General features: G+C 43.5%; 1 protein-coding gene across 1 annotated transcript in view; it reads left to right on the top strand.

The window, feature by feature from the left end:
- The window catches only part of LOC118794617 (ankyrin repeat and fibronectin type-III domain-containing protein 1-like), a 113,409-nt gene that overhangs the window by 66,431 nt on the left and 33,703 nt on the right, over window positions 1-13,275 (top strand). The window contains exon 5 of the mRNA XM_036552872.1: window positions 13,052-13,174. Coding sequence (XP_036408765.1) covers window positions 13,052-13,174 — 123 coding nt within the window. The remainder of the gene's footprint in view (window positions 1-13,051; window positions 13,175-13,275) is intronic.

The following is a 13,275-nucleotide window of genomic DNA, read 5'->3' as shown; positions in this document are numbered from 1 at the left end:
GGTTGACACATTATACTTCTCGTATACCTTATAGCAGCATTACCCAAGCCTTCTCCTGGAGGACCCCTTGTCCTGCATGTTTTAGATCTCTCCCTGCTCCAATACAGCTGATTTAAATAATCAGTTTGTTATTAAGAGTTCATAACGAGTTGATCATTTGAATCAACTGTGTTGGAGCAGGGAGAGATCTAAAACATGCAGGACAAGGGGTCTCCCAGGAGAGGTTTGAGAAGCACTGCCTTATAGAGATGGAGGTGGTTTCCAGCTCTGGATCCAGTCGGGCCTAAGCATTGATACAATATCCATCAGAAGTAAAGGCTACAGTCTTAACAGGTGGCAATCAAACACGTTTCCAATATAATTCTGCCATTAGCAGCACTTAAAGCTGGCAATATTGCATCTGCAAGGAGAGGAATGCTCTCAGGTTCAGCAGAATAAAGTGCAGAGTACAGATAATCCAATCATGCAGCAGCCAAGCACATTATGGTGTAGGTTAGCGAGAGTGATGGAGCACTGACTGACTTAACTTGGCTCACTGTTCAAAACAGAACACAGCATGTATGTGGACTACGTGAAGCTGCCCTTTCTTCACATAGTCAGAAGGGAGAGCAGAACGGAGATCGCAAAGACCAGGTGTTTTGTTTCTTTTTTTGACAACGAACGCTCTGATTGTTGCCGTTTTGTCAGCCTTGTCTTGTCAGTCTTTGTCTGTCTTGCTCTCAGTTGTCATGTGAGTTGTGACCCGGTTGCCATGGCCTCATGTCCACACTTTTTCTTTTCTTTTTTTTTTTTTGTACCACAAATAGGCTTGCAGTGTAAGATTGTTGTTTAACTGCCTTTTCATTGGACATGGCCTCATCAGTGAACGAGAAGTGGTGCAAATGCACACACATTTGCCTGAGTGCATGCTTGCGCGTGAACCACACACACATGCACGTAGAGAGAGAGGAATACAGTAGGTAGTGAAAACATGAATACATACATACACACACATGCATACATGCGCATTGGAAACTTCATGGGAGATTCTCTGATCATTCCCGCCATTGTGCGGTCAGGACACATAACCCAGAGACAGTGTGCATGAAGGTGAGGGGCTGGGCTGGGACAGGCCTCTCCCGAATGATACACAGAGGTGACGTCCTGCCTGGGCCCCGGCTCATCAGCTCTCCCACACTTTCTCTGAGTGAATCACTCAGCTGACTCATCTCTTTAAACTGCGCGGCAGCCTCTTCCAGAACGACACTTTTACAGCCATATTGAAATACAGCCATACGGATGATAATAGAAATCCTGGAATCCTCCCCCCAATCCCGACTCCCCACTCTTTTCTTGCCCGCACCCCTTTCCTCCTGCGTTACTCACCCTGTTACTCCAGTGCGGCTGCCCACGGTGTCGTGATGGTAATAAGCACACACCCCTTCAACTCCCCACGACAAAGAACAAGCACTTCAGTGAAGGAGGCTGTGGGGTATTTCTCTTCCTTCCAGGGTTAATGAATGTCCTGTTCTGTACAGAGTGTCAAATACAATGTAAACAGCATTTATCTTAATGTACACTGTTTTTAGATCGCTAGACTGTAAGAGGCATTACAACATGTGAAGCAAGGTTTAATTTGTCACTGCCATGGCTTATTATTTTCAGTCAACATCACAATTACATGCCTTTTTGTACTATTGTAGTTATGCATGCAGAGATATGAAAGGTTTTCATAATATTTTTACTGTTTGGCTTTTTCTCCCATGATGCAATGTCATATTTGTGTTTGTGTTGTGGGTTATGGCTGTTATGATTTTGTTGTTGTTTGTAGGGTTTCAGGGTTTAATTGGAACCGGTTTCTGCTGGGATTCTGTGAACAGTACAGTGCCTTCAATGGATGCAGTGGTTGTGGGGCAGCGTCAGCTAGTATTCACTTAGCTACAACGCTAGTTCTGTACATGAGCTACTCTCTGCTTTGTCAGTTCGACCTGTGGGTGAAACAGTAAAGTCAGGGAACGTTCCTCAGTTTGTCCTTTTTCTCTGAAGGGAATATTGCACCCTTGTCATGCTGTCCCCACCCATTTCTCCACCCTGGGGTATGATTCATGACAGATAGGCATTTGAATTGACTCAACATTTACCACGTATGATCATTTTCCAACATTTAATAAATATTACATTTCAAATGTTTATTAAATGTTCAAACCTGTGATACATTAAAACACTAAATGTGTGAATGTATGAACTGTAGGAAACGTTTTCTAAATACGCTTGTGGAATATATGCAACATTTACTAAGCCGGTGGAACATTCAAGTAATGAATGAAATGTATGAATTTTTAAAAAGTATTAAGTCTTTAACAAATGATTGGAACATTTAATTACTTTTAATAGTATATTTTCAGCACATTTAATATCTAAAATCTTTATTTTAAGCCTTTGAAATTGTTATGAAGGGAAATGTGGGAAATAGTCATTTAGTTAAATGTGTGAAAAGTGATATTTTTCTTACTGCATGTTATAAATACATCCAATATCACAATGGGCACACCATAGCTAACGGAAGAGTGGCTTAAGCAGTGTTGGGGTGAAGACGAGAGCAGAGGGACTGACGGTCCCTCAGCCTCCATCATTAGCTGCGGCGCTGGTTGCTCGTATAAACTGTTGCCCGGAGACAGACAGACCCCTCTGTAGTTTACGGAGGCTGCTGGGTCATGTGTTGTGTGTGTGTCTGGAGCTTGTGAATATCTGTAAAAGCTAATGAGGCATAACCTCTAGCTCTTAGTCCTTGCAACGAGAGGAAGGAATGAAAACACAGGAGGAAAGGCCTTTTTTTTCCTTTGCTCTTCCCCTATAAAACACTGCACTTTACTGGCTTGGGAACACACAGCCAATGCTGCAGTCTCCTCCGCCAAGACAATAACAATCTAATAAAATTCAGGATGAAATTGTGCTATACTATATCTTACATTGACAGCTTGTTGTTTTCGCTCCTGCATGGTCAATTCTTCTTTATGTATTTAAAGCTGGCAGTTTTTTTTACCTATGTTTAGGCTACCTATTTGCAAGTTCATGACTACAATCTGATGATTCTTTTGTTGCTCTTGTTGCAATTTGTTAGACTAAGTAATTAAATTTACTCTTATCTGCATGCATCAAAATCCATGTAATTAAGTTTTGTCATGAAAAGTCTAAAAATGTCGTTATGTTATACTTATTGCTAGTGCAGCTCAAAGCTCTGGCGTTCTCTGTTATTAAATTATGAATGGATGTCATCAAAAGGACAAAATGATTAATTATTTGTACCTGAATACAATATTACTCATCGTTGTGATTCTTGGTGTATTGGAGCCAAGATAGTCAAACGTGTGTGTGTGTGTGTGTGTGTGTGTGTGCGTGTGTGTGCGCACGGGCGCATCTGTGCATGTTGCAATTTAAACAAATCTTTCAATGTTTGAGGTTGACGTCTGTGTTGTATTTGATAACACTTCCACTTTATGCTTGCCTTAAAACTAAATAAGGCTATGAAGAGCTGAGTCAGATAGCCGATTTCACAGCTGTTTCCTAGGGTTCAAAGGCTTCTCCATAATAATCACAGTTGTTGTGGCCACTGCTAAGCCCCTGCCAAAAGTCCGGCTGCAAACACTGGACTCCCACAAAGCAACGGAAACTGACGTCATGGTTGGAATGGGCCTTGGTGTCATCCTTGAGGACTCCAGTCTTTTTAATGGTCAGATTAAATGAGGAAAAAAAAAAGAAAGAAAAGGAAAAAAAAATGTTTGTTCACCTTTGTCCTTTGCGTGTTTTGCGTGTTGGTTCTCTGACCTCTGTGGTTGCAGGCAGTGGTGTGGCTGTTCACCAGAACACAGAGGCGGTGCCTGAGCAGCACCCCCCCTCTCTGGGCGCAGTAAATGAATGGCTTTCACTCTGGTTTGACAGCTTTACTAGTGGAAATCAGCCCGGCTGTGGTTTTGAAAAAGTCCTCAGTTTTGTCTTTAGGTGGCTTGTGGTCCGTTTCTTGGTCTGCCGCCATCAGTCGGAATCCTACGAAAATGCTGAGACTTTGGAGACAGATAATGGTGTTTTATGAAACCTGGCATGAATAAGAAACATGGTCGCTAATTTTCCCTCATTTATCTTTGGAAAATTACAGTACTTACACACATGTATTTGGATATAGTGTACATGTGTATGTGTGTGTATATATACGCACACCCACACACACACACACACAAACTTGTATTGCAGTATATACAGTAGCAGTAGATTAAGTAAGGAGTCTGGTGAAATTGCTAGCTGTACAACTTCCCCCTGGAGCACAGAAGGACTTGTTTTAAAGCTCTGGTTGGTGTGGGGGGGGTTTAGGTGGCTTGGCTGGGGCACTGCTTTCATGGTCCAGAAATTCCACAGTGTAAGTAAGCGTACCAGAGCATTTTGGTGAGAGAAACTTCCACTGATTCAAGGGGAAAATAGCACTGTGGGTGCTATAGTAAAGACAGAAACCTTTAAATAGCTTTTTTTTCTTTTCTTTTTTTAGAGATTCCGTCATGGATGGTTCTTGCCATCCTGTCCCGAATTAAGCTCAGCAGAACAAGTAGTTTTCAGAGAGGTGGGTTGGTCACGTATTGGCAGGCGGTTACTTGCAACTCAAGGCACTGAGGTTATGGGTAGAGCTGGGTACAGAGTTCAGCTGAAATGAACAAAAATATGGCAAGCATATCTGAACAGAGAGCTGTGTATTTGTCTGCAGGATGGCAATCATGCTATCAAAGAGCCAGGCCTGGATGTGAGCAGGAATGTGATCCATGATGGGTGTCCTGGACTTGTGGGGTGTGTGCAGTAACACAAAGCGCAGGGGGGAAAGGCAGTGCGGGTGTCCCTGTGCACATTAAAGCTGTTCTTCAGGGAGAACTTCACAGTGCCGTGAGGAGCCAGAGGCAGCTGCCCGGTGGCTGTCTTGAGTCATGATGTCATGCGCCGAGCCTGGCGAACGGGTTGGGTTCCTTTTCGCCCCTCGCTGCAGGAGGCTTACCTGGCCCGGCCGCAGCTGCTGGGACCACTCACGCAGAATTGGGCCTGACAAAGGCCATTAAAGCCAAACCTGATCTGCCAATATTAGTTTCGGAAATGGATACACTACCTTGGGTTTTTGTTGGAAAAGAAAATTGAACCTGTTCCCTCCGCTTTCTGGATTGGGCACAGTTTTTTTTTTTTTTTTTTTAACCATGACTCCTTGAAAGCAGTGTTCTGGTTTCTTTCTCTGCTTTCTCTGGTCAGGTCTGTATGGGGGGCAGTAGAGCAGCGCCCTTGGATTTAGGGCTGGGACAGATGGCACAGGACCGGAGCATCGTGTCCAGTATGCCCGCGTCAGTGATCCAGCTGCCACTGGTCTCCTGACGCACACTTTCTCACACTCCTAAAAGATTAGGTTGCCCATAACTGTGAAATTGGGATTTTGAACATCAAACGCTGTCCCTCCCCCCACGGCCTCCCATTTGCCACAGTGCTGGCTTACGTTTCAGTCTTTTTCTCTGTACCTTTTCATGATGTAATTCTTATCCTCAGCGTGACATCACCGCCAGCAAAGAGAGTCACATGCCAACAGTAGAGTGGGTTTTCTTACTCTACTCTTGTATGACCTGTATCATATTAGAGTCACTTTTGCAAGGCATTTAGTCATCCTTGTAAATCTATTTGCACTGCGTATTAGCCTAATATGCTGGACCAACTGTCATCTCTAAGGAACTACAAATTAACCATCTTGAAAAGCCCACATAAGCTAAATTGCATTTACGTTAGAGAGGTTCAGATGGTGAAACTGAGCCTGTAAGCCTTTCATTTGGTTCTTATGTAAGTCTTCTGTGTAAAGTTGGTTCAATTAATCAGAGCTCCTTGTCAAATAAGGGCAAGTTTGTTTCAAATTGCCAGTGCCAGTGTTGCTCAATCATGAATGACAGTGTTGAGGTGTAATAAAATATACGAAGTCATTTGAACACATCAATCTTTTCAATAATTTAGAAAACACTTCACTGGATATTAATAGACATGATGTTAAGTGCATATTTTTAGGATGTACTTTTTTTTTAGCAACTTCAATCCAACACTAACAGGCATTCTTATCAGACAACATTCCGTCTTAGTTGAACACTAAGAACACTACTGGTGTAATGGTCAGGTGTCCGAATACTTTTTTCCATATAGTGTATATGCTGCTGCTGAGAAACCGAATCAAGGTGTTTGTGACAGCCATATAATATGCTAATAGGACAAAACTATTGACAAAACTAAGAGCCTACCACACATATTTTACAGGAAATGTATGCCGGTGTGCATGTGTGCCTTTGTGAGTAAATGATTGTTGAGACTCCCATTGCTCACACACACACACATACATGCACACACACACACACACACACACACGCACACTCGCATAAACACACACACCCACTCCCCCTTGGCTACGTTCTCCTCCAGCCCTGCTCCAGGGTTCTCTTCCAGGACAAATAATCCCCGCGTCTGCATCTGAAACCGTGATTGGAATCTTGACGCCGCTCTCAATTGTGGGCTTGGGAAAACGGGGTGTCTGGTCTTCACCGGAGCCGCACACCGCCCATAAACGGCATACCATAGGAGGCCTCTTCTCCTCAAGACAGCTGTCACTTTTCATCATCGTTATTGTGATTTATAGTATGTTGATTGCTCTGTTTTTTTACATTTTTCTTCTTTTCCTTTTTTAAATGAAATGGCACAGAATTTATTTGCTCTGCGAGATGCCTCTGTGAGATGAGATGGTCTCGCCGTGATGTCAAACACAGGCACACCGCACGAGAAGTGCTTGTTTGCTGGTCGGGAGGTAATAGGGATTATGAGTTAAGAACAGAGTAGTTCAGTGCTGTGCTGTAAGTCGTTATTGTCCTGGGGTCAAATTGGTGTGCAGGCAGAATCTTGTATAGATGAACAAAACTTATAGTATCTAGAAATAAGGGCCAAATAAACAGACCATTAGTATTTTTTTTTCTCCAACTATCTAGAGCAGAGTTCTATCATTTTAATTACTTTTTTTGATTTTTTGAGATTCAGATATCCACACTAACACATGGAGAAAGGTCTTAACAAAAGACTGAATATAACATTTCCAAGAAAGAAGAATTGGGAATGCCATATGGGTGCTTCAGGGTTACTTCTAAAGACAATTCCTATGTCTTCTGTTTTATTTGGTGTCTGTGGTTGAAGGGAATGATCATATACAAATACACAAAATCATCAATGATTGCACCATTGATAACTCCCTTGTCTTAAATTAAGATATCAACAACAGAGTCACCTTCGAAATACTATCTTGAATAAAATAATAAATAAATAGTCCACGCTTTTGATCCATCTCAAAAATGTGTTATACAATGAATATCTTTGGATTATATTTTATTTGTATTATTATAACATCTTAGATGAAAAGCCACTACAAGGTTAAAAAAGTCAGTGTTGTGATACATAATTTTAAAATAAGATGGAATCCCAGTTTTCTGTAGACGGTTTAATACAGACACAAGTAGCAGTACCTGCCCAGATGGAAACTGTTAACCTCAGAGCAGTCTGTAATCTGTGATAAATCGTGAGGAGGAGGTGCTCCGCAGTCAGAAATAATTATGAAAGAGGAAATATGCTCGTTTTCGAAGCATTTATCATGATTTGTCATTCCAGGGGAACCATAGTTCAGAGCTTAGCTGTCTACTGTCTGTGCATTGCGTTAGTCTCGGTGAGTCTTTAACACGTTTGTACTGATTGGTCAGGGAGGAGATCCTGAAGGGCTTTTAATGACTTCGCTTGGTTTGTTTTTATGTAATAGGCTTGTGATTTTCCATTATTTTTGCCATAATGCCGCTCCAGCGAGCCGCTCCAGCATTCTTCCAAAATCTTAATGAATGGAGTGTTTACCTCTTGTATTCATCATTCTGAAACCGTGACACATATTAAAAAAAAGGAGAAGAAAGTGCAGCGAATGAGAAGATTAAAAGCCCTGGCTGCGGGCCTAATGTTGTTATCTTGCCAAAGTCTCTGAGTCAATGTGGCCCTTTTTTCATCCAGGCTGGAGTAACAGGGCATTGCCTTTGCTGCATAATGTGATAGCTATCAAATTTCTACAAATCACACACCGAAAAAAGAATGCTCCATTCTTTCAACCGCACGCTTTTAAGGTTACGGGAGTAATGGGCCTGATGGTGAGCCCTTCTTAAAAAAAAAAAAAAACGCCGTCAGCTCATTTCATCTTTAATTTTACCCTGGATCCATCATTTGTCACAGTTGATGAGTCCCAGATGGTTTCACTCGAGGAGGATGACACGGGTCTGAAAAAATCCCAAAACTGTAAAAGAAAGAGGGGCCGATAGAAAGGGTGGAAAAAACGGTAACGGCAGGGATATTTCCTCCTTTATCCCGGCACCGGTGATCCCATTAGCTCCTCCGGAGGGGGGGGACGTGATTTTTTTTTTTTTTTATCGAGAGGAGGCGTCAAACATGCAGTGAACTGTAGGTGACTTGGAGACGTGTGTCATAGTTAATGTGACAGTGAAGATGGCTTTAAATAGCTCCCTTAGTCATGTTGGCCAATTTATGTCTCATCAGAGATGATTTATGGAGCAAGTAATTCTAGTCAACGCTTAAAGGGATGATAAACCAACTGGAGGGCTCCCTTTGTTTTCTAATCATATACATATGTGTTGCTGATCCAGATTTCCACCCGTTTCTGTGTGTCTGATAACATTATTAATACGTTAAGTGGGGTGTCCATTTATGCTGTTATTTCCTCATAAGAAGCACTTCAGCAGGCTTTTCATATGCCAATATGGGCTCAGTTGTATCAAGATACATATTTATCCACAGTATAAGGTTGTTTGTTTAAATTTTTTAGTGTCTTTTAACAAGCATGCCATAATGAGTCCAAGTGATTATAAAAATAAAAAAATAAATAAAAAATTCATTTTGCACTGCAAGACTTGCCAAATAGCCATTAGTTTGAAATTATATATAGATGGAAAATGGAAGGCAAAAAAACAACTCTCTCTTTGAGAAGATTTAATTGAGAAGTACTCATTACTCATAGCTGGGGCTTGGAAGCTGTTTTGTTTGAGTAGTGAAATACTTTGGGTGCGTGCGTCCAGATGAGACGCAGGAGGGAACGCAATAATCGTGGGGGATTTTTTTTGGGCTTTGTTGGCAGGCGTGAGAAATGACAGTAATTGAGATTAAATTAAAACCTCATCAGTCCTCAGTCTGAGGCTCGGAGCTCCCCTGTGTGTGCTTGCCAGCACGTCTCTGTGATCGTGTGGTGGGGGCCTCGCGCAGTTTGACAGGGTTGCCGTGTAGACTGCGGGGGCCCTCGGCTCTCCGTCGTCCGGGGTGCGCTGGTCCTCGCGGGCGCAGCTCGCGGCCTGGCACCCGCGGTCGGAGCGGCGTGACGCGTGGTCACGGGGAGACCAGAGGAAACGCTCATCCTCTCTGTCGCCACCGAGGACGGTGCGGCACCGAGACTCCAAGGCTTTTGACTTTGACTGATGCGTGGGGATTTGGAACAAATGAAAATGACACTCCTTACTTACCAGGTACTGAGTGCAGCTTAAGTTAAATTCCCAAAGTTGCAAAAATTGGCTTGCCTTTATATTAATATATATAAAGCCTATATATATTAATATACACATTTCTTATTTTTCATAGAAGTAGTCATTGTGGCTTTCAATAGCGCTTTTTTCTTTTGCAAAGGAGGGCGTTACTGTGTTAGCAGGCCTCTGGGGTTAGATAAAGGTTAAATAGAGTGGTTTAACCAGCTCCCCGCAGGTACTGTAAATATCCCATGTGTATGGAAACTTCAGCTAAGTCCACAGGCCCAACCAATGTCAGACCATCATAACAAAAGCTTATGAAGCATCAGAAAACACAGCCATTTTCCATTCAAATGGCATGCGGAGGAACACTGTCAATCAGGGGCTGTCATGGAAACTAGAATAACGAGGCATAGATCCATCAAACTGTAAAGGAAAAACATGGCTGAGCACGGTCCGCCTGTTTATCCTTAATGCTGATCCCATGGGGACCAGTTGGCTCTGTTCACATGTAACTTGTGCTCTCTCTGCAGTCAGTATTGTTCTTCGCTAAGCCAGTGTTCTTAACTAAACCTTCACTCTTCCACAGCAGCGGATCAATCAGGCTGGAACTGGAACTGGTCTGTCTTACCATGTGATGCCTTCGCATGACACAATGTATGACCAGTGTAGATTATTAATCTGGCATTCTCAAGAAATTCTTGGGAGAAAAAAGTGGTAAATGAACTCATTTTGGAAATCTTCCTGAAATTATGCATGGTCCAGGCACCGGCCTTGTCCTGACGCCCAGAGGTTTAACGCAGCCGTGCCCCTGGCTGACTCCATCATGAGAGTCCGGTGACGAGGTCACCGCTCATGCCTGACTTTCCCACGCGGGGCCGAGTGGACAGCCTTACGTCATGCGCCTCCCCATCATGACTGATGTCATCCAGAACAGCTGCAGGAGGGGGGAAGGCCGGCTGAGGAGGGAGAACGGTAACCAGATAGTCTCCCTGGCAACAGGCCCGTATTACCAAACCAAGGGGCGCCATCTTGCCCCTCTCACCCCTCTACAACCCACATTACAAATCTGCCCCACGCCCCCTTCTCAGACACTAACTGACCCCTTTCTCAGGTCAACAGTCTTCGTCCTCATAAAGCCGGGCTCCAAGCACCTGCACGCCTCCTGCTGATAATTACTGGGGAAGGATTAAAAATGTCATCACACATATTTTATATGTAAAAAGGTGCTGCCTTCCTCAGACCAAGAGTTCATTGAGCAAAATTCCTGTTGACCTTTCTAAGAGATCGGTACTAATCCTCTCTGTGTGATCTTTAATTGCTTAGTAGGGGAAGATTTAGCTTCTTTTTTGTGTGGTTGAGGGTGGTGGGATTGTTGGCCTGTCAAGATTGCTGTAATCAGAGTTTTGCACTTTATAACACAATCTCTGCCAGGTTTCATCTGCCATCAATCAGAGTGCCATCTCAGATGTGTTTGATACTGTATCAAGTGAGCCATGGTGGAAAATATGCTTAATGTTACTGAAATCAAGCAGTCGTCTGAGGTCACTCATGCAGGGTATAATTAGTGAACTGAGGGAGTGGGTTAGCAGGTGCCCTTCTCCAAGATAAACTGTAGGAGAGAAGCAGAAATGATGTGACGGAATGTGAAATGTGGAGTGGGTGCCGGCTTTGATCTTCAGAGGAATCCAAAAGTAGTATTTCCTTTATTAATGAGCGTATTTAAGCATGCCTCACGTTTACGCTGATGTAGTGCCCTGGAGGGCGTGTGGTGAGGGTGGGGGTGTGCTGCTGGCAGGCTTTCGGAGGACTTCCTCCCCCTGGCCCGGCCTCGGACCACCCCTGTCACTGCGGTCTGGGCTCAGGCCAAGCCTGACTGCCTGGCAGTGTGGTGGGACCCTAAAGTGGTGTATTGGCCGTCTGGGGCGTAAGCTCTGTTAAGCTGGATTTCCTCCCCTGGTTTTGCCAGGGCTCAGGCTCTGTGGATTAAACCCCAACGAGATGGTGGTCAAACCCCTTCCCACACAAGTCGTACCAGGGTATTGCTTCATCTCATGTTACTAAATGCTTTTGAAACCAACTTTGTTTTCTTTTCCCGCTAGTACAACCCAATTAATGCATAAAACGATTCACAAAATAAACTCTGGGGAGTGGTTTTATAGGCCAAGATGCTCCTAAAAGAAATGAACATCTTCGCAGTCTAACAAAAACACTAAAAAACTAACAAAACAAGTCGTGAATTAGGTGTTCATCCCCCCACTCCTCCACTCCAAATCAGGTCAAGCTGACTGACAAATCAATGTCAAACAATCACTTGATGCCTCCTTAAGACATACGCCTCATGCTGTACCTCTTCTCACGACTTGATATTTCACGTCAGTTCACATTCACATCCTTTTGACACGTTTTAAGATAGCGGGAGATGATCTTAAAGTGCACCTGTCCAGTTAAATCAGTTCAGTCGGATGACTGTAAGTACTGACGGAAATACTGACATTTGTGATCCAAATGTGATGTAAATATGAATTTGTGATGCCAGCATAAAGATTTGGGTAACAGCCTGCAAAATATACAGATATGTCCAACTCAAGTCATGTTTTCGTGATAATGAAGTGTCTCCTGGTCAGTTGTTGGTATGTGACCTTGGCTGCAGAGGAGGATCTGGAGCCTTCCCCAGTGCCTTCAGAGGTAGCTAACCAAACTGAGCCTGGAGCACTGAGGGACCGGGAAAGAACACAGCTCTCTGATCCTGCTCTCTGACTGTGTAATGCTCCAGCTCCATCCCAAGCCAAAAATTCAGCCCTCTGTGGAGACATTGTTTGGCTGCTGGTTCGAAAGGGTCTGCGTGATTCACACACATTAAGCTTTTTCATCTTTGGATGACGGGTAGAGCACTGCTCTCTGGACCTGGGGCGCACGGGTTTGAATCCTGGTGGGGCACTGCTGCATTACACTTCAGCAAAGTACTTTACTTTTACTTCACTTTTGGAGTAAGTGAAGTAAAAAGATATACAGCACATAACTGTGCTGTATCAATAGGTTATGAATACATAAGTGGATATAACATTGTCAGCCTTGCAAATCATCCAGGTCCTTATTTATGATGTGAGAAAAGTTGTGGACAACAGAAATATGTACTATGCAGTACATATACAGTATTTGCCAAAAAACAATTTTTTACTTGTGTTATTTTCTTGTTAGCATGGCTGTTCATGATACCTGCATATATGAAAGCACACTGTGATCCTGCCCACTGTCATGAGTTTGTCATTGGTCCCATCGATTATTCAGAGCATCCTAGAGACACTGAAATACAATGTCATGTTTTTCAGGGATTATTCCACAACAGATCTGGTGACTTCAGCTAAAATGAGGAAGGTTCAGTTCTGTACACTATTGAAGGTATAGCAGCGATGATTATTCAATAAGACATCTTTGTGTATATGTGTGTGTGGTCCCCTTTCTCCACCGTGCAGGCCGGAGTTGGGTATGTCCAAGTTCACACAACGCCTTGCCCTCAAAGACCGGCAGGCCAAGCCAGACAAGACGGCCGCGCACAGACCACCATCCTACAGAAGGCGCTCCCTGAGCCTGGACTGGTAAGAACAGTGTCTGACTACATTACCTCAGTTCTGGTTGCCCTCATAACCTCAGACCGATATGGCACAATGCACTCATGTAGTAAGCTGTTATTCAGACA

The sequence above is a fragment of the Megalops cyprinoides genome, chromosome 19 (genome assembly GCF_013368585.1).
Source record: "Megalops cyprinoides isolate fMegCyp1 chromosome 19, fMegCyp1.pri, whole genome shotgun sequence".
Taxonomy (NCBI): Eukaryota; Metazoa; Chordata; class Actinopteri; order Elopiformes; family Megalopidae; genus Megalops; species Megalops cyprinoides.
This window is presented reverse-complemented; position numbering and strand designations above follow the sequence as displayed.